At 42.7% G+C, this 27247-nt stretch overlaps 1 protein-coding gene across 1 annotated transcript in view; it reads left to right on the forward strand.

The window, feature by feature from the left end:
• CDS1 (CDP-diacylglycerol synthase 1) overlaps positions 1-18112 on the forward strand; it is a 36266-nt gene extending 18154 nt beyond the window's left edge. The window contains exons 5-13 of the mRNA XM_075090405.1: positions 1645-1784; positions 3328-3386; positions 5595-5677; positions 7162-7249; positions 8332-8400; positions 9208-9360; positions 11997-12116; positions 14112-14215; positions 15378-18112. Of these exons, the coding sequence (XP_074946506.1) occupies positions 1645-1784; positions 3328-3386; positions 5595-5677; positions 7162-7249; positions 8332-8400; positions 9208-9360; positions 11997-12116; positions 14112-14215; positions 15378-15507 (946 nt within the window). The 3' untranslated portion in view covers positions 15508-18112. The remainder of the gene's footprint in view (positions 1-1644; positions 1785-3327; positions 3387-5594; positions 5678-7161; positions 7250-8331; positions 8401-9207; positions 9361-11996; positions 12117-14111; positions 14216-15377) is intronic.
• The last annotated feature ends 9135 nt before the right edge of the window (positions 18113-27247 follow it).

The following is a 27247-nucleotide window of genomic DNA, read 5'->3' on the forward strand; positions in this document are numbered from 1 at the left end:
ATAATTCTTTAGACATGACCTATGTTGTGTTGGTTTTGTGTTGGGTTTGGTTTTTTTTAAGGAATTGAAATATCTAGGTTATTTCCTGTCTTGTCACATTGCTTCTTCACTTCTAGAAGCTACTTTACTGTGTAATGTGGTGGATTCCTGCTGTTGGCTCTTCTGTAAATACTAATCAATTCCTCTCTGGTCACTCCTGGATTATCCAGGGGACTGATCTATTGTCTGCTTTATTCTGTGGCTTCTGGATCTACAGCTAGAGCAGACTCATACATGAATGATTCTGCAGTCTTGCCAAAACTTTTAGAGGAGGAAATATGTACTCTACCACCTAGTCTACTTCAGCAGTTGACCACTGTCACTGTCATATATGGAGTTCAAAAATCAATTCCTCTGCATTGCCACACTAGTTAACATCAAAGCTCCTTTCAGTCCAACATCTTGCCATTGAGACTAAATATTAAGACATTTCAATGAGATGAGAGAATCCTGTTAGTAGTCTGATCATCAACTGTTTGGCTTATTTAGAGATGTGAAGCCTTGCAAAGCGAGTGTTAACATCTGTTGGGGGAAGGAGTACGAGTACCGATTGCTCACTACTCAGAGGCTATCTGGAGATCTAGTCTTGAATCACAGATTTTTATCTTCTGTGGCTGACTTTGGTAATAAGCTGAAGAGTATGTTGCCTGGAGAGGTGCATATCATAGTGATTTTGGTTTTGCTATTTATTGGTTTTGAGTGCTGCCTTGGCATTTGAGGATCCCATTGTGACGTAAGTTTAGAAAGCTGAGAACTGAATTTGTATGAAAACCTGTGACAGAATAACTTGCATACTGACTGTCTTGACTGAAAATAATTTCTTTGAATGTCCTTCAAAAAGAGATGGCTGAATGTGACATTTCACCTCAGTTTAACCTTGGGTATGGACATACTCCCACAAAACTCATTTGAAAAAGTTGTAGTAATAGCTGTATTTACTAGTTAGTTGGTGGATTTAACCCTGTAAAATTATTGCCCAGTCAAGAAGGCTAAAAGGCAAAGTGTATGGTGGAGTGGAGCAGGAGATGCAGTAGTAACTCTTTCAGATGAGAATCTTCAGGCCAGATGGCAAAAGTATAGTTATGTCTAGATCATCAAGCCCCATGTCAGATTCACTGTCCTATAACCTCAGAGGATTCATTATTCAAGTACCTTTTTTCCTGCTTGTAAGGCCAAAACCACAAACTACCCTTATTAGGATACAGGAGAAGAATATGTAGAATTGCTTGTGTCAATATCAACGATAGCAGATACTTGTTCTGTACTTTTAGAATATCTGAAAAGGACTTGTGTTCGGTGTGGAGTATTCAATACTGTAGCTAAGGATGAAATGAATTTTCCAACTGTTTCTGGCAAAATGTGTTTCTAATGTGGTTGCTTTAGAAGTAGTAAATTACAAAAATTGGCTTGTCAAGAAGACACCAACCCAGAAGTATAAAACTGGATTTATATTTTAATTTTATTTTGATCACATGTCTTTTCTACCCTTCTGTATCCTTTTGTATGGTGTTTTTTGTTGTGGTGTTTTGTTTATTTTGTTTTTAAGAATGGTACTTAAATATCTATTATCATGTTAAAATAACTGCTTGCTGTTGTGTGTTGTAGGTACTTTTTGCTGTGTGTGAACTACTTCTTTTATGGAGAGACTGTAGCTGACTACTTCGCTACATTTGTTCAGAGAAGAGAACAGCTTCAATTCCTAATTCGTTACCATAGATTTATATCTTTCACACTCTATTTAACAGGTGAGTGTAGGAAATTGCAAAAATGAAATAACTTTGTGCTGCATTTGTTTCTGTGCTTATTTATGTTAAAAATAATTGCCTCCCAGCTTTATGCACTTTCAGTTACTTTTTCCTCTTGATGTTTGAGGAAATTAGGTGTTCACAGTTCATTTTCCCTGTGAAAAGATGAATATAAATTTTGCATTCCCTGAGAAGAAGAAAGCAGCCTAAACAAGTAGATGATCTTGAGAAAGTTTAGCTAATAGCGCTCAAGAGAGGTTGGCATTATTGAATTTTAATCATTGAAGAACTGGGGCTCAGTACCTGAATACATGAATGCTATCTTGACAGTCTGTGGAGGTGACTTGTATGTGTAGTTGCTGTGCTGGGTTGATGTTTTATTGTGCAAGTGTTCTGCGAGGTCTACAGCAATAAGATTTACCAATATATTTTTAACTGATTTTTCAAGATGTTTGAGGCTTTATTTTGTCTGCAAGATATTCGGATGCTTGCCTCATAGATAGATTTTCTTCCCTATCCGGAGAAAGACATTTTAAAAGCCTCTTCTCTAAGAAGAGGAGACATAAGCTGGCAGTCTTGTGGAGTATTGCGTTGTGAACATGTAAATATAGTCCACAATGTTTTCAGCAGCGCAGTTAATATTACTTTAGCCTGAAATTAAATCAATTGAAGACTCAGGTTGACCTAAGGGACAGGAGACTGCTATGCTACAAATACTTGTAAAATATATTAAGAAACCTGATCTTCATGATGAACAGTCAGTCTGTCTAGTGTTGATTTTTTTTTTTCTAAACCAGATAAAAATTCTACTAGTGCTTAGATCGCAAACTTGAAACCAATTTTGCAAGACTTGACCTTTTTCAGCTGGGTTTGGCTTGAGGAAACTAACTTAACTAGTGCGTTGAGACGACTGAAGGGTGGTGAGGGGAGAGATGAGACAAGCCAGTCATGAGCAAAAGCAGGAGGCAGAGCATAGGAGAGCCCCTTGGCGGCTCTTGCATTGGGATTGTGGGGTCACTGAGGGGCTGTCCCCAGGGTTAAGGGTCTTTTGAGGGCCTCTGGCCCCTGCCGGTGCAGGAAGCTGCCCTAGGGGAGAAGAGGTGCTCTGTTAGCCACCCAGAATGCTTCTTTGTCAGCTGAATTCTCCAGTGCCTGGACTTCATGCTTGCATTGTGTGCAGCCGCATGCCTGTCTGGGAGAAAGGGACAAGCTGGTCTTTCCTTTCAATTATTTCTGTTAATTATTCAAAATCAGCTTGTTGACCTGGTTTTTGAGTGGTTTTTAAAGGTGATGGTCTCCTCCCCTAGAATTGATGTCTACGATAGGACCTTGTCAGTAATGGAATGGATGATTTTTACTCATGTTAACTGAATCTTGTGCTCTAATGGGAATAATTCTATATGTACACTTAACTGAATGCAAGCAAACACTCCTAGCAGCAGAGGCTTTAAAAGCTGCTTCAAGGGAAGAGAACTACTGGTATATCACAGTTCAGTATAATTAAATATAAGATGGTACAAACTACGCTTGCTTTGTTTTACAGGCTTCTGCATGTTTGTTTTGAGTTTAGTGAAGAAACATTATCGTCTGCAGTTTTACATGGTGTGTATTACCCACTTTGCTGTGGTCACTCACGTTATGACGTCATGTTCCTATGTTCATAAAATAGCTTGGAAGAGGGTTGTGGAAAATGTGCTTAAACCAAAAGTAACATGAAATCAAGTGGTGTTGGGCTGTTCTGTACCTGCAGCTTATTATTATTATATCTTGGGATGTGGCCTTTCAGTCAATAGTAGCTGTCATTGATGAGGCCTTGTGCATACACAATGTGATGTGTTTCCCTTAGTGATAGGCTGATACGAAAGAGATTCCTGGAGATTCCTGGAGAAAGGAGTGTGCATTTCCCTCCCAGGTCTGAAGTAAAATAGTATAACACGAGGAGTGGTTCTTGTGACTCAAGTGTTACTTTGTAGATGACCCACTGAAGTACTGTGAAGGGAACTTGATCTTAACCCCTACGTGGAAGATTTATTCTGTGACACTTAACAGCAGTTCTGGTCTTATGCTCTGCTATGTCTCAATAAATCATTAATCTATTAAAAGAAATCAGTGTTCTCATCTCTTGTATTTGACCATTAATAAACAGCATAGTAGCTAATCAAGGGCATGGACCTTTTTCTTATATGTGTCTTATAGGTTGAAAACTAATTTTGTAACACTACAAGTAAAAAAGAAAAACAGAAACAAAAAAACACCAAACCCCCCCACCCCCCCAAAAAAACCCCTAACCCCCACCCAAACCAAAACAAACCCAAAAAACCCCACTGAGCTCCCCCATTTCTATATAGGAATGTTTAGAAGCAATGGTAAAACAGTCATGCAGTACAGCTCCTGTCTTTAAAGAACTTGAGCAGTCAGGGCATTGTGCAACCTTAAAGATTTGCTAAAGCTCTGGGTATGCAGTTAACCCTTCCGTTTCTACAGTGCTTTAGGTAGCACTTTACCATTGATGATCCCTAATTCTAGATTAGGACTTAGCTGATCCCTGCCTTAGCATGTAAAAAAAAAAAATCTTTTACTCAAAAAAAATTTACCCTGTTTGTGGCAGAACTTGACTGACAGGGAGATGCAGCTTTTCTAGGAGGGTGGTCTTTATCTTCCAATCTGCAAAAAAAGTTCCTCATCTTCAGATTGGCATGAGGTAAATATATTAATTTTCCATGATTTTTTTCCTATTTCCCCTTCTGGAAAGAAGGAAGGAAAGATGTGGTGTCAGTCATATGACTTGGTGCCTGCCCAGTAAACCTTAAGGTGTGACTACCTAAGAATTGCAGTAAAACAGAGGGAAGCATGCATCCACTGTGTGGCAACACAGTGTATGAACAGACAAGAAGAGTAGCCATTTGGTTTTAGGTGGTGTTCCAATATCACTGTACAAATATTAAAAATTTTGCTGCAGAGATGCTTTAGTTAACCAGCAGGTAATATTTTCAAAAACCTTTAGTCAGTTCTTGCACCCCACCTTTCAGCCTTCATGAGTTGTCTCAACTGGAAGTAGACGCTGGCTGCCATAAGACACATGTGATAAGAGAATTGAAAAAGTAGGGCATTCCGAGTGTTAAATTACCCAGACATTTAGAGTGCCTGAATTTAGTGTTTCATCGAAAAACTACCAGTTCTTGTTTTTAAAGGTTTTGGAAAATAAAACCTATTATAGAGTCTTTACTGGTAAACTGGTTGGAAACCATTTTATTGTACATTGGTGCGACAGAATAAACACCAAGTGCATACAGTAATACTGAGGAAAATGACTGTTTAAATGACCATGTGCATAAAAATTAACTTTGTTTTCACTAATCCTGAGAATTTTCATGTTTCATAAGAGGACTGGTATTCTGTTATGAGAGATATCCACATCTGTGTAACATGACCCTTTCATGAGTAGTTCATTGCCATTTTATTGTTACAGTTCTAATATGTCTGTTATATGTATATACAGAATATCACATTGCTTACATTTCTTTGCTGCTTTCATGCTGAAGGTATATGTCTTACTAAATCAGATGTTAAACTGTATGTTAAAAAATTCTGGGTGAGGTAAGTGATAGGTAAACCTGTTAAAGTTTCAGTACTTGCTTCAGAAAGCCAGCTAACTTGTGATATACTGTATGCACACATCTCTTGCATTATCACTAGTACTGTTTTTTTCCTGTGAGCTCCTAAGTAGCTCCTCTACCTGACACGCCAGTATTTATCAAGGTGTACGGATCGGTGTTTTCACTAACTGTTGTATTGTTGCATTGTTGACAGTTCGCATGGACTCATGTCACTTTGCTGATCACTGTAACTCAATCTCATCTTGTCATCCAAAATCTCTTTGAAGGCATGATCTGGTAAGGGGACAGTAAGAAACTGATTTGTAACTCTATTGCATTGAAAGGTTTGTTCTTCTACATAGATCTGATTAGGGAATAATTGTGGGAACAGTTAAACCAACACAAGTTAAGGGAGCATTAATGTCTAGTTGGAAGGGGAATCAGAGTAATTGGGAGCAAGGAGCTGAAGGATACAGGAGAGGAAGCAGAAACCTCTTTAACTAGATTGGCAGCCACAAGTATAATAGTTCTGAACAACCACTTCATTCACCTGCAAGGAATAGGATTGCTCACATGCTTGATGAAATAGTTTCCATAGCATTTTGCTGAATGGATGAATATCCAGCAATTCTTTTTTAATTACTTGGGAGCTTCAGGTTGTTCAGAGCAATTGAAGTTGGACCATTTAATTTGAAATCCCCAATCTGGCCACTTTCCCTGCCATCTTCCCAGTGTAGGTAACTTCAGATTACTTAAAATATTTTAAGAGTTTAAATCTTGGATGTTGTTGGGTCATCTTAATGCCCTATTTCCAGTGATATATTAAATTCTGGTGATGCAGTTAAACTTGATTACTTAAAACTGCTCCTCCAAGAGAGGGTGTGTTTTCCCACCCCCCACTTCTTTAGGGACAGGGTAAATTACAAGTTGAAAAAGAAGGAAGAAGCACACGGAAGAGGATTTGTGTTCTTCCAAGGACATAATACTGCATGTTCTCTTCTTTCTTCTCCTGATATATGCACAACCAGGGAGGCTATTGCAGAAAAGACGTGCTCACAGTTAGAAAGAAAAACCAAAGGCTTTGACAAAGTTTGTATAAACAAATTATTTTCATAGTGATCATGTTCATGTGCCAAAAACTGAGCCTAGTTGCCTCGCTAGCCTACTATTTCTTATTTCCACTATTGCTAGGCAATTTGGCAGATGGTAAAAAAATTTGACTTTTAGGTTATTAATACACCCCTGCTTTGAAAAGGGAAAAAAAAAAGTAGTTAACAGGCTTGAGTAACAATTTCAGATGCTGTCTGCATGCAAAGAACACTTAGCTAACACAGGCTGCTCCAAACTGACAAGAGGAATAAAAGGAAAACTTTTTTAAAAAAATATAGGTATCATTAAACCTTACAAGGAATTTGCTTCCTTTGACATTACCAATGACATTAACATGTCTATATCTGTTGATTTCTTCTTAACTCTGGTACCAGTCTTCAAGCCTGATAAGGAAAAAAACAGCCTGTTCACATTTTAAGCTCATGCACCAAAATCGTATTGTAACTTAAAATAACATAGATCTGTAGTGGTCTTGATTGGGTGAAGACTAAAACCAGTAAGCTAAATATGCAACTCATGGGGGAATTAGGTAAACTTGTTATCAAACATAATTCCTTCTAAATACTACAGAAAAATTTCTCAAAGAAATGCCGCTGTTTCAATTTCTGTCCCGTGTTTATGTTTGGGCAGCTTTTCTTTCTCTCCATGAAACTCTTAATGTCTTTGTATAGGTTCCTGGTTCCGATTTCAAGTGTTATCTGCAATGATATTACTGCTTACATTTTTGGATTCTTCTTTGGCAGAACTCCATTAATTAAGGTATGTAGTTAGGCACTTCCTCACTAACAAGCTTTTACAATTCATAGCATTTTTGATACTTGTTCAAACACATATTAATGGAAAAATACTTTCTGCTGTACTGCATAGTACACATCTTTGCTAAAAAAACAAATTGACTGTCCTGTTTCTGAAGAATTGTAAGTGGGAACTGGGATTGATGTGGATGTAATATTGACATTACAGTATAATACGGTTTGAGCCTGTTGCATCATCATTTATAATTGCCACCTTTTTGGATTTCATATGCAGGTTAAACTTCATACTTACTGTACAGAAACTATAATTTGAAAGAAGCCACTAGGTCATATATACCTATTCCTTATCTGGTCTCCTTGACATAGCACTGAGAAGGACTCAAGTAGTAATCCTCTGATTTGGTACAATATGCAAGACCCCACAGAAAGCCATGAATTACTATTTTCATTATGTTGCCATGTTAACTTTTGGGTATTTAGTTGGTTCTGATATAAACTGCTCCTAAATTGAAAACGTGATAGAATTTGATGAAGAAAATAGCATGCTATGCTGGTCTCTCTAGGCCTGCAGTTGTTTGCTGTATCAGTTTGCCAGTCTGTATGTAGGAAGACAGTGTCTCCTGAGGAGCGACCCCAGCAGTAGTTGTCTAACATGCAGGCTTCTGTTGCTATCTAAATATGCACTTGCTAGCAGAGGCCTTCAACAGAGCCACAGCATGCTTGTGCAGGTTTCAAAGTCTTCTGCTTGAAGGTGCTCAGCTGCTTAATCAGGGTCAGCTGTGGCCAGAGGCAGGCAGAGCCTCTGGGTGGCAGCTACAGATGGGAAGGGAGCTCTCCATTCCCCCAAGCTGCCCGGTGGCACCAACCAAACTGTGGCACTTTCCCTCCTTGCCTGGGACTGGTCCTAGCCATACTCCTCTGTTTATCATGTTCAGTGGCTACAGCTGCTTGACATTCAGTATTTCACACATACCTTTGAAAAACCAAGTAGCAGCTTAATTTTCACAAAAAATTTTCGAGAAATAGAGGTAAAAAATGGTTCAGTGATGCAGCTGATGAGGGTAATGCTATCTCTTTTGTGCCCAGCTGTCTCCCAAGAAGACCTGGGAAGGGTTCATTGGAGGCTTCTTTTCCACAGTTGTATTCGGATTTATTGTAAGTAGCCAGAGGAATTTCCTTGTATAGATTGTCTTCAATTTCCTGTTTTTACTGTAAGTAAAACTACTGACAAATTTGGTCATCTCAAACTGCTGAAAGCCTAAGAGTTTAGGGGAGTTTTGGCTAGAAAATTCTGCCAATTCGTAATTAGGTGGAAAGGCTAGGCAAAGCTTGCACCTCTCCTGTGTATGTTATATTGACCTTTTTGCTATTACTGTTACTATATCTGAAATTGTTTTATCTATTAGTTGCATCCCTATTTTGAAATTGAAGTTTATTGATAGCATTACTTATGCTTTGTAAAGTAGTACCTTTGTGTTACATACTTTATAATAACATCTCTCCTGAGAAGTAGTTCACACTGATGATATGCATGAAGATAATAACAGCATACAGTTATTGTTCTAATAAGTAATTTATCACCAGGGTCAGCAGAACTCACAACTGCCAAACTTGGTAGAAGCCATAGTTCAAGTTTGAATGAAGTGAACTGCAAAGAAACGATGAGTGGCTAACGTTCTGGTATGTTATAGTCCAGAAATGCCCAGTAGATATGAACCTGAAAGATATGAAAAGGAAAGCAACTTGGGAAATCATCACTAAGTGCATTGAATGTCCGCATTTGTCTGCCTTGTTGAGGCATTCTCCAACTTAAACAGGCCGATTTTACTCCATTCTGGGTGTCTTTGTTATTAAAAAGTTTTTCATTATCCTCAGCTTGCGATGACCAAACCCTCCATTACAGTATGATTTTTGACTGTAACAACAAATACCTGTTTCAGGAGTCCCTGTTATGCTTTTCAGTTTTCCTATTTTTTGGCTCAACATCAGTACTTTGTCTGCCCTGTGGAGTATAACAGTGAAACCAACAGATTTGTGACAGAGTGTGAACCTTCAGAGCTCTTTCAGATGAAGAAGTACTCTGTACCACCATTGCTTCAGGCTGTGTTGGGATGGGTAAGGAAAAACCAAGGCTTTGGTTGAAATTGAAATAATAATTCACAGCTTTAATGGTTTTCTAAACTTTTACCAGCATTCATAGATCTTTCTAAAAGGCTTGAAGGGTGAGATCTGAGTCAATACCCTGAGCATCTCTGTTGCTCGGAGCAGGGAGGTGGTCACCCAAGCAGAACTGAAACACATTGCTGGAGTCACCCGAGGAAACCCACCTGAGTTCTTCTGGTCTGTGTTTGCTTTGTGCTGGAAATGGATGTTACTTGAGCATTTTGCAGACAAACCTATTTTTGAAGAGTAACCTTTAAATATTTGTGGAAAGTGTACAAAGGCTTGTTATGGCCTGATTTAGTAGCAAGCTTAAGTAATCTTGCAGACCCTCTTTCCAATTTCAGCTAGTGTGTAACTGCTGTTAGGTTAGGATTGGGCTTGTACTTTCTTCACCACATAGCATCTTGTGTGTTAGTGCCATTACCTCCGTGCTGAGTGAAAAGGAGTACTGGTAATAGTTCCATGTAATGTAGTCACTGACCCTTTTCTGCACACCCAGCCTGCCAGTTCTTTTCAGTGAACTGTTGTATCCGTGTCTGTCAGGAAACAGGTTGTCAATTATCCTACTATATGAAACGGTGCTTCTGAAGTCACGGGCTCCAGAGGTGCTCCAACAGGAATGGAATACCAAATAGAAACAGAGCAGTCTGTCATTACCTTTCTTTTAGGGCAAAGAGATGGTGACTGGGATAAATGCAGAACAAGTGGCTTCTGCAATGCTCCCATCGCCTGTGCAGTGGCTCAGCACAGAGAGTGAGTGCACAGCACTAGGGAAGGCAGTGGGCTTTACCTGTGGTTACATGCGTGTAACACTGAAGAAGAAGAATTGATGTGGTTACAGGAAGGAAGCACAAACTGGAAACTGTAGCAACCAAACCTAAGAGTAAAAGTAATTAATGGCTACAGCTGGTACTTAGAAAAGTAAGATTACATCTAGAAGGAGCTCTGATATTTTCTTACCAAATGAGCATACTGTTGCTTCAGGGACTGTGGGGTTGACTGCAAATTTAATAAGGATTTTTCTGCACAAAAACATAATGTGACCTGAGCAGAGAGAAATCCTACTATGTCTAGCTATAATGTGTATTTAGGTAAAGGGCAAGGAGATGAGAACACCCAGCTCTGTGCCAGTCTTATAGAGAGCTATCAGTTAACCCTAAGAAGAGATCGTAGTTCCACATGCACTTCTGGTGTACTTCTGCCAGGCTTTATCAAGCCTTTTGAGGAGAGACTGGGTTTTAGCACTGTTCATAGAAAGACAGTTTGAATCTACTTGTTTGGGCAACAGCCTGTTTTCGTTTTCCCTCTCTTACTCAATTCCTGATGTTTTCTCTCGCATAACCATGATGTCACCATCATAGAAATATGACCAGATGTTATGTTTGGAAGACATTTTGCTTGGTGTCAAAGATGTTAAGCCTTGTGTTCTCCCAAGAAAATTGACATAATAATTCCAACTCATAAACTTTTATGTCAGACCAACTGCTTGACCAACTGAATGGTTTAGCCAAAAAGAAAAATGTCTTAAGATAACTGCACAAAGTAGTCAAGAAGTTAACTGGTGTTGGCCAGCTGTGATGCAAATCAGAAACACAGGGTACAGGATTTTTCAGCTACAGATGGTGTTTATCAAGGCTTGCCAGGTGAGGTGTGCTCTGCTGTCAGGGATGAGGCCAGCGTGGTGTCCCTCAAAGGCTGGAACTTGTACCATTGACTTGAGAGGGCTCAAAGCTAAATTACAAAAAAAACAAAAAAAAAAACCTACAACAAAAAAACCCAAAAAACAAACACCAAACCCCAAAACCACATAAACCAGAAAACCCAAACAAACCACAATCAAAAAAACCCAACAAACCCAAAATACCCCAATCAACAAAAAAAACCCCGTCCTTTTTCTAATCTGTGTCAGGAAGGAAAACAAGTGCCTGTTGCCAGGAAAGTCTCTCATCTCTAAGAACTTGAACGGATCAAAACAAATTTCAAGTTTGTGAACAGGCTGAGGGGAACAATATCTGTTTAAATGCAAACCAAAAAGTATTAATAGTGGTAAACCTTCTACCTCCCATTATTGCTGTGTGTACACAGAGGTGACAGTATGGCGGACTAGTGCAAAATTCATGTCTATCTTGTGAGAGCACTTGAAAGAAGTGACAGTGAATTGTGTGAAGGTGACAAGTTTGTGGAGAGCATTAGGCCACTTACTAGAGCAATATGATGAATTTGTGGAAAGCTCCTTTGTTTACAGGAAATGGAGCTGGAAAAGCAGAGCCAGGAAAAACTAGAGTGTTGTATCGTACATTATGGAATTAGTAGTTATATTCCTTATGACCAACTAAGGGATTGGATGAAAAACCACATCTTTTGCTGCTCTAGCAACCCTGAATACTTCATCCTGTTCACATGACCAGGCCTTTCAGCAGCTTTCCACAGTGTATCTACTTTTCCTTTCTTTACAGTATTACTTTGTATCAGAAAAACTGGAGTTTTGTGGAAATCTGCTTTGTAATGGCCCTATTTTAAAATATTTAAGCTCAAAATGCCTACAATAAAACATATTGAAATACAGTGACAATTATTTTTGCTTGTAGGAAACGGTGAATATGTACCCATTTCAGATGCACAGCATTGCACTGTCAACGTTTGCCTCATTAATTGGGCCATTTGGAGGATTCTTTGCCAGTGGATTTAAAAGAGCTTTCAAAATCAAGGTGTGTGATGACTCCTGTTAGCTGGTTTTGTTCTGGTTTTCTCTTTTAATTAGATAAATTGGTGGGTTGGGTTTGTTTTTTAATTGTTCATTATAGTACCTAGTGTTTCTACTAAGGCACGATGATGTTTGAGCTGTTTTTTAGCATCAACAGCAGTACTTAGTTTTATCAGATATATGTATGTATTATTCTTAAAACTTTGCGTAATCAACATGTGACTTTAGTGCTGGAGATCTAAGAATATACTGAGTTTATATTTTGGTTGATAATTACTCTTCCAAGTCATGTTACGGGAGTGGTTTAGACAAGCAAGATGTGAGATATTATGCTTGATGTGAAAGGCAAACTGTAGATGCCTGAGAAGCACCGACAGTGGTTTACCCTTCAGATTGCAGCTGGCTGTGTTTTACCAATAGTGTTTGTGTTGTACACAGATGCTGATGTGTCAGGTTCACCGAAGCACGAGATGTTTGGCTGCCTTTGCCAATACAGTGCCGCCTTGTAACGAGAGTGTGTATTGGCAAATGATGTGACGTGCTAACCTCTGTTTATTGCAAGGTGTGCGCTGTCGCTTGTGGCAGTGTTGTCCCTGGCTGGTATTAAGTGGCAGCAGGAGTATGGGAAGAGGGCAGCCCCAAATTTTCTCCTGGCCTTCTTTATGTCTTGGTAGGACTGCTGTAATTCTTACTCTGTTGCTTGCTGTTCTTGTTTTTGTTCCCTATGTCCAGCAGTTTTGGCATGTGTCTTGCACAGAAGCATATAAACCTCTCTGTTTGTGCTGAACTCCCATACATGTTCTTGTACTTACCCCTTTCTCTTATGCGGGTCCGAGCAGCTTGCCCAGCACTTTGCTAGCTACAGCCTCATGTGCTGTCATACCTGTAAGTCCAGGTAGCAAAAGACTGTTCATGTGAAGAAGGGCTTTTTGGGGAAAAAAATGCTTCTGAAAATCAGTGCTGATTCTTAAAGTACAACACTAAAAAGTAGATTTTTTTTTTTTTAAATACTTCTGGGCCCCAAAGTGGTGAGCAAAGGACTGTCAGGAAGACAGGGATATTGTGGAATTGTTACTGAAAGCATCACATAGCTTAGGTTAGACATTCCATGCCTGCCCAGTGCTGGAGGGCTGGAGTGGCAGCAGCACAGTGCTGGCAGTCATCCCAGATGACTAAGGTCACGGTTTTCACCCGGTGAGTACACAAGTGAGCGTGGATGACAAAAAGGATATATGAGGGTAGTTTGACTGATAAAGCTGTTCTACAGACAAGATCAGGTAACACAAAGGTAGTGTACTGAGCTTTGTTTGCATCAGAAATATGTTTTTTTAAGTAGTGATAATTTTTTCATTACAGGGTTTTTTGATTCTGTTCAATATATTTATATTGTATGCACACGTTATTGTTTTATTGTTTTTAACTATAGTTACCAAGAACCCAGTGAAAAAAACAGCAGGTGGATGGGCAGTATAACTGTTCTGACTGTCACTGGCAAAGCCAGTGTTAGACAGTGCAAACAGTCCTCAGGTTACTGCTTCTCTTGTAGCAAATACATATTCCCTGGTAAGTGCTTCAGCAACAGCTACCAGTAGAGGATAAAGCAATAGAAGTATTAAAGAGGAAGATTAGATTCTGCAGAGGCAAGAAATGACAGCCATTAGCTTAAGAGGCTTGCTACAAAATGAAGTATGTATAGGCACTACATGCTCAGTAGTGGCAAACCTGCACCTGACCTACTGCTCTCCTCTTGTGTGATACTGTGGACAAGTTGCATCACCTCTTCTTTTTCTTCTCACCTCTTGACTCGCCTTTGCAGTTAAAAACTCCTTTAGCAAAGGAGGCTCTTGCTAACTTTTGGCTCAGTGCAGTAAAACCGTAGCTGAACTGCGGCCTTAATGTGCTGCTGTCAAGAAATACATCGTTAGTGTGTTTCATCGGAATCACTGACCATGATTTATTTTTTTTTCCCCCCCTTCTCCCCGTCCTTCATACCCAAAAGGATTTTGCAGACACAATCCCTGGGCATGGTGGGATAATGGATCGCTTTGATTGTCAGTACTTGATGGCCACTTTTGTTCATGTCTATATCACCAGTTTCATAAGGTATGGGCTTTTCACAATATTAACTACTTGAGCTTGCATAGGAGCTGTACCATAGTTACTTCATACGAGTTATGTTCTGCACTGTTAGCATAGCGGAGATTGCAGGTTTATAAATGTGATTTATGCAATGATTTCAAATACAGAGCTGTTAAGAAAACATATGTCACTGCCTGGGATTTGTGTCAGGTTCAAGCTATGCCTTAATGTTTCTGTGATTGCTGTTAAAGGTAACCTGTGCATCCTAAATACCAGAAAGCTTTTTGTCGCAGCCTCTTAGAAGTTTTACTAGAATTTACTGATTACAGGGAGGTATGAGGATAGGGTTTTGGGCAGGAGGGTTGCTGCAGCATCCTGCTTTCCCTGTGTTGCAAGACTGCAGTTATTCGTGTAAGTTTCAGTATTTCTGTTACTTGACTTGAGATTTTCTCTTTAAGATGAAAACACTATGGTTAAGGAGAGGAGACAACTTCTTAAATACTGCTCATCTTCCCTGAACCAAACCAGCTTTCAAGAAGAAATCATAGGAATGACAATTCTCTTACAGTCAGTCATTTTAGTTCCTGGGCCAGGGGGATTAAGGGGCTGTAGGTGTCCAAACTGATACATGCCCTTAGTTTTGTAAGTGCATATGGCTAAATAATTATTAGATACCTAATCAGCAACAGATTCTTTGCCTTGTATTCAGTCCATCTTAGAAGCAGACTGTAAAGAAGTGACTAGTTAAAAATGAGGCTGTTATTAGAAGACCTTGGTTTAATTTATGATTTCCTTTACTGACTTGGCCACTTTCCATTTAGCTCAATAGTACACAGCTTATCTGGCCCCAGATACTAAACTAAAAAAGATCTGTTGATGAAAAATGTTGATTACAGTGCTTAAGGATGAATCAGCGAAGCGTATTTGTCATAAGCCTTCTTAATATCCCCATTTGACAGCAAATATAAGAAATAATTTTTAGCTTCTGTTCAGATTGAACTAAGGAGTACGCTTTGCCAGTAATGCTCACCCATGCGTCCTGAGGAGGCAGACTGGGAGAAATCCATAACTTCGTGTCCCCCAAAAAGGGAAGGCATTGTTTGTGCAGCAAGAGGAAAATGGAAAGCTGTCAAAAAGTTTCTTTAGAGCTGCTGCTCACAAAAAAAGTTTCTTTTTTCATTGACAGGGGTCCAAATCCCAGCAAATTACTGAAACAGCTGTTGGTACTTCAGCCTGAGCAACAACTAAGTGTGTACAAAACCCTGAAATCTCACCTCGTCGAAAAAGGGATCCTGCAGCCATCTCTGAGAGGGTAGTTTGTCAAAGTGGAGGACTAGAAGAAGCCTCCATTTACAAGAAGCCTGTGGAAAAGCATTGCAAATGTGCACATAGATAATAGCTAAAGGAAGAGTAGTTTGTGGTGTGAAAGAGGTGAATGTTTCCTGAAACGAATGTGAATGCTGTGACTTCCCATTAGGAGACAGAAAATCTCTTACTCCTAAAATAATTAAAGTGCTTGCAGAGTACATGTGCTGTATATTTTAGTTCCTGAAGTGGATGGCAGCAGTCTTCCTTCAGCACCCAGGCTGACAGGCTTTGTATTTAAAAAAAGAAGTAATAAAATTCACCATTAGTTTTTAACGAGTTATTTAATATTTTATACCTTAGCAATACTTTTTTAGTCTGCAGTGGTTACTGAAGTGTAAACAGGTGAGGCAGGTGGTCACTTTTCTGCAGCCCAGTGCTGAAATTACGATTGGCCAGAAAATACTTGATAGCCCTGTCAAAGTGGGCTGTATCAGACTACCTGTACTTACTAAATCACTATGAAGGTTAAACTTAGCTATGTTTTTTCTTAAACAGCTTTCTTATGAAACTATTTCATGTTTTCAAGAGGAAAGTACATTTACTGAAGTATAGCTGGGCTGTTTGGGCTGTGGAGCTGCTATTTTTTTGGTTGATGTTACACATTATAAACAAGCGTCAACATCCAAGAGTAGATACTACCTGAGAAAACGGGATTCTCCAACCCAGTAAACAGATTGGAGAGAATCTAGAGTTTAAGCCCTTGGTTTTCACAGCCTGTTCAGTGTCTGAAGACAGTAATTCAAGCCTTATTCCTTGTGCCTCTTAACTACCACGTAGAATGGGGGTATTTCCTTGTTCTTAAAAGCCCTTTGAGGTCCTGAGTAAAAAGTGAAGTTTAAGTGCTGTTTCATTAACCTGTTACTCAATGAAGGCAGAAACTTTTATCTCATGAATGTGCACGGTGCAAGACAGGATGCATGGTTCTTCTGATGTGTGGTATTATTTATTAAGAAGATCCTCAAGCAAGCTTGGGTAAACACATAGGTGTTTGAATGGAGAATTTTTATAGAAAGTCGCTATTCTGTAGACTTAGTGGGGCATATGAGGAAAGCTATAATTCTCAATCCTAGCTGTTTTCTAACTTTTTTCATCATGTGATGAAAAAAGTTAGAAATGATGCAAATAAAAATATAAACATTTTTTGAAATTATAAAAATCAGTCCTAGACAAACAGAAAGCACAAATGCCGATTTTGTTTTGGTATACTGTAACCTGTTACAATTTAATTTTTCCAACTAATTGTAAATAAGTTCCTCCTCGGGTGAACGTACTGAGGCCACATATATGTGTGTGTGTATATACATATAAAATATTAAAAGGTATATGTACATATATATTAAAGGTGAAAATTTTAAATGGTTGGTGCTACTTGAGGACAAAACCATGAGGAAAATCACTAGGTTGGGGATAAGCTGTATCTGTAAAATTCAGACTGCTCTTTGTTGAGCACCATGCAGCTGAGACCACCGTGCACTCTGTTTTGCACTTAGGCCATGGTAGCGTGTGTACAGCTTGTGTATGGAAAAGCACCCCTGTACATGGCTATGAAGCAAAATCCAGGTCTAAAGTAATTCCTGTTGATGTCAGGTATTTGACAGAATTGAATTATGTCTGACCTGGAGATTGCAGTACTGTACTGTAGAAACACTCCAAGAGGTGAAAAATGTCGCCAGCTGCTTGTCTGTCAGCAGCTGTGCAACTTGGCTTATTAATTGGAGGTGGCTGAATTTCAGCCCTTCTACCGGAAGGGCAGCATAGCCTGAGGTTAAAAGGTGGCACAGCCAGGAAGTGGGACATGTGGAAAGGTGCTTTAAAAAGAAGGGAAGGAAAAATGAAAAGGCGACCAAAGTAGCATACCTGGAAAACTAAATTTTACATGAGGCTTTGGTTATGTACAGGACTTTGGCAGATGCTTATGAAAAACCACAGCCGTATTGGAGCTGGTGTATCTTCATCCTGGGTATTTAAAAAAAAATAAAAATTTTAAAATTATATGTAGAATATAATGTATAGAAAGGTAATTGTTACTTTGGAAACTTGAACTTTTTAGTGTAATTTTATAGCATGTATAATAAGGAAGTAAAAATATATTTTAGCATTTAATACAACAGAGCATTTGAAATTAATTGCTATCTATTTGCACAATAGAAAGTTCAACACTGCAATTTGCTGTTCAATGTTAAAATGAAGAAGGGATCACTTGTGAACTCACTCATCAATTTTCTGCATAGAGTAATAGCTTTCTGCTGGCTTAGGCTTGGTGTAAATAAAGATCAGCAGGACTTGTCACTGTGAAGTGACAACTACACTTGCTTACTATGAAGTGCATTTACCCCTCTTGTTAATTCTGTTAGTTCAAGCACTGCAACATGATCAACAGCAAAGTTTAACTTTTTACACTAGTGATTCTTTTCACTTGCACTTTTGCTCCAAGTTGCTATGATTACCCACTGAGCAAGAAAAATGTATATTATGTAAGTATTGTAAATTATAAGAGCATATAATGTGTGTTTTAGTTTGACTGTTTCAATCTTTCATTGAAGCAGGCATTGTAAGAAAAAAAAAATAAAACTGGGACAGAAATCCTCCTGTCTTGTATTTCGTATAGCATGCACAGTACAAGGAGATTTCTTAACAGGAATTTATATTCCTTCATATTATTCCTTAAAGTTATGTTCTTAATAGCAGAGCCTGCTATTAATTTCCTACATTTTGCCCCAAGACTTCACGCCATCCCTGACAACTTGCAAGCAACTTTTTCAATGTGCCTCATCTCCAAAGACATGCAAACTTGTCATCTTTTCCAAATCATGCTCACTTCAACATCATGTGCTTTCCCCCTGAGTGGATGGTGTGGTGTACAATGCAGCCTGGCTACTGCAGTTACCCAGAGCTGACAGAATGGAAACGCAGTGCTTTCATTGCCCTCTGCAATTACTTCCTCACATGTAGGAAATGTGTAGAGGCCTGTGGCCTCTCCAGCGCACCAGTGAGAGGCTGGAAGAGGCTGCCACAAGCATCAAGGCCTGATCCTGGCTCTCTTGGTTCTCGCCACGGTTCACCAGTAAAAGAGGCCAACAGCTCGGGCTAGACCGAACGACCAGAAGTGCTGTGAGTGTGGTGCTTGCTCAAGGGGCGAGCTCAAATCGTTGGGGCACTTCCTGGGATGGCCAGGTGGGACTTTCTCTGGTGTCTGGGCCCCCGCTGTGTCACAAGGATGGCACTGCTGCTCCTGGCCACCACTCATCCCTCTCATGCCTACTCCAGGTATCTGCAAAGAAATGGCAGAGAGGGGAGGGTGCAGCAACACCAAAACTAAAGCTTCTGGTCAGGGAGGACTCAGTGACTCCTCTTCCCACCCTGCCACATTGTGCCTCTGGAAACATGCACAATGTTTCAGTTTTCTTGGTGTCAGGGGTTGGGAAATTTTCTTGTTTTGGAACCCCACTTGCTGTTTGTTATTCCTGGGCCGCTGGCACAGGCCTGTGAGTATTCACTCTGTGTGGGGAAGATGGGGCAGCAGCTGGCAGCAGCCTCCCCCCTGCTTTCTTCTTCCTCCTCTTTAAAGTCTTGGATCTGAGGCCCTTCACCTCCTGCAGCATCAAACATGCCATGTAACAAATGCACCACATTTCTAAATTACAAAGACTGTAACATCTGCTAAACACCATCAGCAAATCATGTCTGTGCTGCTCACCTCCTTGGACTTTAGAAAACTACCGAGGAAGCACAGAGGGAACTTTCCTGTGGCCTGCATCCGCCTCCTGATGCTCTTTTGAGGAAAGGAAGGGGAAAGTTAGTGGGTTTTCTTCTGCTAGACAGATAATGTTTTGGACTGTTACTTGCACAGAAACAGGAAATTTTTGCCTTCAACAGACAAAGCCCTTTCAAGGCATGCTTTCTGAGGCAGTTGGAAGGAGCTGCTTTCAGGGATGCTAGTGTAGCAGTGGACTGGTCTGAGAGCCAAAGCAATCCTTGTTTGTGCAGTTTCAGCAGAGGAAATTAGTGGCTTTTATTTTTGTTTTTTTTTTAAATGTTGACTTCAGTTCTCCTACATAACATTTAAGCCACACTGCGCAGAGCCCCTTTGTCCAGCTTGTACTAGAACCTGCACACAGCTAAGGTACAATTGCTCTTTCTCTTGCTAATAGCTTCTCGGTTATAAAATGGTTATTCGATTCCATGGTTTAGCAATTTCATATTCCATAAACTTAGATGTAGGTCCTGTATCTGACAGGATTCCAGAAACAGGTGCTAATGTGTCACCTATAAACAGCGAATCATAGAATCAGATTGGAAATGCTCTTGAGTTCATCAAGTCCAACCGTTAACAAACGTTGCCAAGTCCACCATTAATGTAGTGCAGCCACTATGATTTGTTCATTGCATGCACATTGCACCCTGACTTCCCAATATTAATGTTTGTTCTGTGGGTTACAGGGACACGTTTTGGTCTCTAAAGAAACAGGTGAGAATCATGGAATCATAGGACCATAGAATGGTTTGGGTTGGAAGGGACCTTAAAGATCATCTAGTTCCAACCCCCCTACCATGGGCAGGAACTCCTGTGACTAGACCAGGTTGCTCAAAGCCCCATCCAACCTGGCTTTGAACACTTCCAGGGATGTGGGGCATCCACAGCTTCTCTGGGCAACCTGTTCCAGTGCCTCACCACCCTCAGAGTGAAGAATGTCTTCCTAATATCTACATCTCCCCTCTTTCAGTTTAAAGCCATTACCCTTTGTCCTATCACTATATGCCCTTGTAAAAAGTCCCCCTCCAGCGTCCCTGTAGGCCCCCTTCGTGTACTGGAAGGCTGCTATAAGAAGGTCTCCCTGGAGCCTTCTCTTCTCCAGGCTGAACAATCCCGACTCTGTCAGCCTGTACTCAGAGGAGAGGTGCTCCAGCCGTCCTCTGGACTTGCTCCAACAGGCCCATGTCCTTCTTATGCTGCGGCCCCCCAGAGCTGGATGCAGTGCTCCAGGTGGGATCTCACAGGAGTGGAGTGGAGTGGCAGAATCACCTCCCTCAACCTGCTGGCCATGCTTCTTGTGATGCAGCCCCAGGATATGGTTGGCTTTTTGGACTGCAAACGGACATTGCTGGGTCATGTTGAGCTTCTCATGAACCAACACCCCCAAGTCCTTCTCCTCATGGCTGTTCTCAGTTCATTTTCTGCCCATCCTGTATTTGTACTTGGGGTTGCCCCAACGCATGTGCAGGACCTTGCACTTCACCTTGTTGAACTTCATGAGGTTCGCACAGGCCTGCCTCTCAAGCCTCTCACGGTCCCTCCAGATGACATCCCTTCCCTCCAGCATGTCAGCTGCACCACACAGCTTGGTGTTGTTGGCAAGCTTGCTGAGGGTGCACTTGATCCCACTATCCGTGCCACTGACAAAGATGTTAAACAGCACTGTCTCAATACTGACCCCTGAGGAACACCACTCGTCACTGGTCTCCATGTGGACATCAAGCTGTTGACTGCAGCTCTTTGAGTGTAACCATCCAGCCAATTCCTTATCCACCAAGTGGTCCACCTGTCAAATCCATGCCTCTACAATTTAGAGACAAGGATGTCATGCAAGACAGTGTCAAATGCTTTGCACAAGTCCAGGTAGATTACGTCAGTCTTCTTTCATCAGAAAGGCTGGTATTATTAGGATTTCATTAGAACAGACATATCCTTTGCAAGTGAGTATGAAAAGGCAACATTTTCTCATAGGGAGGCTAAAGTGTAAAGCTTCAGCCCAATGTAATTGCCAACAGTTCACTTGCACTTGCCTAAGTCAAGGTGCAATAGCAGCAGTTTTCTTCCTCAAGCAGTTGCTGCTCCCATGCAAAGCGACTGGGCCAGCTGCCCCAGCTCAGCAGGGACTCAAGTTTTGAGCTAATCCCACACACAGCTTTCAGAGCAAGAGGATAGGTTTTCACTTCTGCTGTTAGAACCCTGCTCTTTGATCACAGGAAATTAAATACTTGTGCTATCTAGCAGGAATCATGCACACCTCTAAAGAAAACATAGCAAGAGCTCTTATTGCCCAATAGTGGCTTAAATTAACTACCTAACTGTGGCTAATCATTGAGGTTTGTATGTACTTGAAGGGCGTGTGTAGCTTTGTGTACTTTGACCTTGTTTCTGGTGAGACAAACTATCATACCCACCAAATGTAGCCTATCCCAGGACAATGAGAAGCAAGCTCTGCCAGACTGCATGCTGTGCCATCTCCAGCTGCAACAAAACAAGATTCTGGCTTCACATTCAGACGGAAACTCTGTAAAACTACAGGCCAGGTCCTTTCTTCCTGCAGCAACTAAGATGCAGGCAAGCCTCTGGGCAGTTGACTCATATTTATTTTAAAGAAGAAAATCAGTGTGAAAAGCAACATGGCTGCATTTCTCTTAATTGTGCCTAATTGTGCACAACTTTTCCTTGTACAGTGTCCTTCAGGCTAACTTTCAACCCCTGCACAACTGACACTAGTGATGCTTTGAGGTATCTCATCTACCACATTGCAATCCACCTGAAATTATACCTGAGCTCAGCAGACAGCATCCTACCTGCTGCCTGGTTTTCTCAGAAAGCTGCCCCAGAAAATTTAAGATCTGCCTGGGGAAGCCTGATCCCTCTCGCTGCCTGTCTTGCAGAAGCCTTGTGTCAGCATGGGCCTGGTCATGAGCTGCCCACCTGTGCAGGGTCCCTAGGGAAGTCAGGGCTTTCCCTTGGTATGTATCTTCCTTAAGCCCCCTCTTGGGTAGGTGACCAGGCTCTTAACCTGGCTGGACCTCAGCCTTCTAGTCAAGGAGCATAAACACCTTTTTTTTTCTGGAACAGTTGTTCCTGGGGAGCTCATAGCATACACCAGGCAGATTAACTTGGTTTGCCCATACTGGAGGAGAAAAACCTGTTTATCTTGAACACAGCCAGAGAGACCCGCTCTAACAGATACATAAGCAGTAGACAGAAGGGGTGAAGCTGCCATTCCAGAGCAAGTCCTTGCCAGGACTGGTGTGATACTGTGAACACTGAGTTCATTCAGTGCACAGGTGGCAACACAAGGTAACCAGCAGGCACACTCCATCCCCTTGTGCCTTCTGCCCCTCTGTACAAGGCAACGTGCTGTGGTGGGGAGGAGAGGCTGAGCCTCGTGACACAGGGAGGCTCCTGGGTGGCACAGACGACAAGTAAGAGGGGATGGCTTGGGCTGAGCGGACATGAACTAGGGTCTCCATGCTGTGTGACCAGGCAGCAAGTCTCTCAAGGCACAATGGCTCTCGAGGCGATGGCTTCTCAGCCAGCTGACAGCAAACCTTCAGGACCTCCTGCCAAAGGATCTGCTAGATGCATAATATTTACACGGGTTTGAGGCAAGTCTGAACAACACTGAGGTTCGTTAAACAGATAACACCAGTATGTGGCCTGGGATGAGCTGATAATTACAGGAAGCCAGAAGAGTACTTGGAGTAGCCTAAACACCTGCTCTGGCCTTATGCTTTTGTTGCCATCTGCTTGTGGTCAGTGTTGGACACAGGACTCTCAGGTGAACCTTTGGTTGGACCAAGTCCAGCCCTTTTTTTCGTTGACCTTCTGTGCTGGTATTGGCTGGGATAGAGTTAATTTTCCTCTTAATAGCAAGTATGGGGCTGTGTTTTGGCTTTGTGCTGAAATCACTGTTGATAACACAGGGATGTTTTAGTTCCTGCTGAGCAGGGCTTACACAGAGTCAAGGCCTTTTCTGCCTCTCACCCCACCCCACCAGCGAGCAGGCTGGGGGTGCACAAGGAGCCGGGAGGGGACACGGCTGGGACAGCTGACCCCAACTGACCGAAGGGATAGCCCACACCATATGACATCGTGCTCAGCCTATAAAGCTGGGGAAAGAAGGAGGAAGGGGGGATATTTGGCATTTGTCCTGCTATCCTGGAGATGGCTGAACACCTGCCTGCCCATGGGAAGGAGCAAATGAATTCCTTGTTTTGTTTTGCTTACAGGCATAGCTTTTTGCTTTACCTATTAAACTGTCTTTATCTCAACCCATGAGTTTTCTCATGTTTGCTACTCAGATCTCTCCCCCTTCCAATTGTGAGGGGAGTGAGCGAGCGGCTTGTAGTGTTTAGCTGCCAGCTGGGGTGAAACCACAACACCTTCCTTTTCCTGTCTAACTGTTGGCCTCCCTTTTTAGGCTCAGTTTGTAAGACTTAAACATCCCTAGTAGGATCAGGCTAAATAACAAGTGTGTGTCACCTGCAAACAGCCTCGCTTTGTGGACCCAACGGCACAGGTTTGCGGACCAGCACTCCCTCTGCAGTACGTGAGCATCAATCCCACTGAGCTTGGATTTTTTTCCCCCCCTCTTTTAAACAAAGCAGACCCCGTAGTCCAAAGAGACGGACTTGACTTCTCGCACAAGCACTTCACCAAGTATCTCTGCAGAGGAGCAGGACCCGAAGCCGCGCCTGCCCGCCGCGCCACTAGAGGTCCCCCGCTGGGCGCCGCACCCCGCCCGGGACCCCCGCGCCCGGGCGGCGGGGCCGAGCTCGCAGCTCTTGCTGCGGGCCGGGGGGGCCGGCGGCGCGGCGCGGGGAGCGGCCCCGTGGCCGGGCGCGTGGGGCCGAGCCCGGGCTCGGCGGGGCGGGCTGGCGGAGGAGGGCAGCTTCGCGGCCCCGGCGAGCGGCACAAGCACGGCGGGGGCCGCCGGCACCCGGCGCGATGCAAAAGTTACTGGGGACAGCTCAGCAAGTGGAAGGCGCCGTGCTTAAGCAGGGCGTAGGTGGCGTGTAACTGCTTCTCCTGCTCGTTGTCTGAGGGCCAGTGGGGTCACAAGCTCGCCGGCAGGTGCTGGTTTTTGCTCTTTGTTTCGTTTCGGCTGGTCCAGCTGCACCGGCCGGAGCAGGCTGCCTAGCTTCTAGGTGCAGGAGGGAGTGCGCAGGGTGCACGGAAGGGCCACTCTGCTCTGCCCGGCTTCTTTGGAACGACCAGTCCACGCTGAAGTGCCGCGCTACAAGAAATACACCGTGCAGACTGTGGTTTTTGCAAGGGAACGGCACGACCAGAGGAAGGTTTAAACACGCAGCGTAGAAGGGATGTGTGGATCACCCCAACAGAGCCAGTCTGGGGAAGGGGGTGACTTGAAAGGGGACACACAGGAGACATCAGCAAAAGGCTATTAGAAAGAGGAAGGTGAGATGAGAAGGGACGTGATTAGATAGGTCAAGACTGCCAACTCAGCTAAAATAGTAATTTGGTCACAGTTTGGAAAGAACTGGTAAGCCAGGACCATGAAAGCAGCTTCGGTGAGAGACACCACAGCAGGAGGCTGGAGCTGTGAGGGGGAGCCTTGCCGGGTACAGTAAAACCAATGCCTTCTCTGCGCCTGCACTGGGGCTTCAGTGGCCGGCTTCTCGAACAACTCTTCATGTTCACACAGAGGGATGTTTATGAAGTCTGTAATCCCAAACGCTTGTGCCTTGCCGGAAAATGACATATTTGACTTCATGGGGATTAAATGCAGAGGTTGCTAACAAAAAATGTGAAGATTTCAGGAACAAGATCCCTTCTGCTAATATCCCCTGTGATTTTATAAGGCACAGATTAGTACCTCTGCAGGTAACTCCTGCAATGACTGACAAAAGCAATATTATGCCGTGTCACGCTTCCAATGACCCTTTTCTCCTCCTCCTCCTCCTCTTCTATGCCCTCCCTTCAGCCTCCACCTCCAGTCTCCTTGCAAATGGACATACCTGGAAGGACCAGCTCTGCAGAGACACCTGCTGCAGAGCACTGACCCCTTGCAAAGAGCACCTCCCTGCCCGGCTAGCAGCATCCTCATCAGGGTATGACAAAATTCACATTTCCAGTAGGTGAAGTGGTGGTGTTACAGTCACAAAAAATATTATTTATTGCACTGAAGCCTCCTGAGGTTTCAGTAGCCAAAAAGCAAGCAGCTGGTGAACATCAGGGAACACCAGGGAGAATACGCCGCGCATGAGCCAGCTCCAGGGAGCGCTGCAGCTTCTAGGCAGACACAGGGCCCTCCCCTGCCAGGGGATGTGGAAATGCTGACCTCTGGGACTGCACAGCTAAGGGTGGCCTTAGGAGAGATACTGCAGCCTCCTGCTGCTCTGTGCTGACGAGAGCTACAGCCCCTTAGCTAAGACCAGCTTAGATTATGATTGCCCTGATGGGAAAGAAACCCCAACCTTATATAACCAGCTTAAAAATAGAGAAGCTGTAAAAGTCTGGGGAGTTGTGACATCTGTCATCCTGGCCAGTCTCTTATTAATACCAACAGCAGCGAGGACCACACTGTCAGCTAGCTGACCACGCAGCTGAATTGCAGAGCATGGGAGTGAGTACCCTAGCTGATGCTCAAGTGCTGCCCCTTGCAATGCTTGCTCTGAGTAACTTGTGATTTTATATCACTCCAAATTTTCTTACTGATTTATTACCTTGAGTTAAGAGTTCAGATTGAACCACTTTGCAACAGCATGCCCTGCTACCATTTATTTTTTCTGGGTGTGGGCTTCAGGAAAAACCTACGGCAACGAGGTATGCCATTAAAACACACAGTGTTCTGGAAACCCTAATTCAGTGCACAGTAATCCACTAAAAGCTAGTCAGCAGTTTCTAGCATTATGATCTGTTTTCCATGATCTGAAAAGAGGTGACGCTGACAATCTGTGCATTAGCAGGTATCCTTAGACTGACATTTCTGTTGCTACTGCAATCTCTCTTCCTCACGCCCTTCTACTGCACACCATGTGCCGGGGTCACTGCCTGCCTGCCCTAGGACCCTCGGTCAATTTTTGCTGTCAGTACTCTGCCTGTTGACCTTGAAAAACATGCTCCTTGCGTAGCTGCCTTTTGACCCTGAGACCTGAACAGAACAAGGTTTCACCCAGACTTTTTCCCATTACATTTCTGTAGTTGCCCATGAGGTTTCTGCCTTGCTTAAGCAAAGGAAGAGGTGCAAAAAGACTGGTGAAAGGGGACGTGCTGACAGGAATTGCCCATTTAACTGCCTACTGTCCCCAAAACATGCAAGCCTGTGGTGCAGACCCTGCTGTTAAGTCCTGGGCAATGTGCAGTGCATTGCACTTTTTTGTGGTGCTCAGACATGTGCGATAACCTTCCCGTTTCCTGTGCTATGTATTCACACAACCGCAGCCTGTGGTGCGAGTTGCGGTGAATGTGGTTCACCTGCAAGACTGGACGGGAAGAGCAAACTGGAACGGTGTGGTTGTGGTGGGGCGGGGTGGGGGGGAAAGCAGGAGGTGGGGGTTAGTGGGGGAGACAACGTCCAGCTTAGTTTTCCATGAGGAAAATACTTCAAAGTTTTTATTAGTTTTAAGCCCTTTGGAGTGTTCTGCTGGGTTTGGCTGGGATAGAGTTAATTCTCTTCACTGTAGCATAGTGCAGATGGCACATTGATGTTTAATTGTTGTTAAGTAGCTGCTAAGTGTCGCTAAGTAGCACCTATAGCAGTCAAGGACCTTTCCAGCTTCCCCGGCTGTGCCACATGCACAAGAAGCTGGGAGGGGAGGGGCCACAGTCAAGTCAGCTGACCCAAACTGGCCAATGGTGTATTCCATCTCATATGAAGTCATGACCAGCATATTAACTGGGAGAGGTGGTATGTGGGGGGAGTGTTTGTGGCTCAGGGACTGGTGGTGGTGTTTGGTTGCATC

Source organism: Phalacrocorax aristotelis, chromosome 4, assembly GCF_949628215.1.
Source record: "Phalacrocorax aristotelis chromosome 4, bGulAri2.1, whole genome shotgun sequence".
NCBI lineage: Eukaryota > Metazoa > Chordata > Aves > Suliformes > Phalacrocoracidae > Phalacrocorax > Phalacrocorax aristotelis.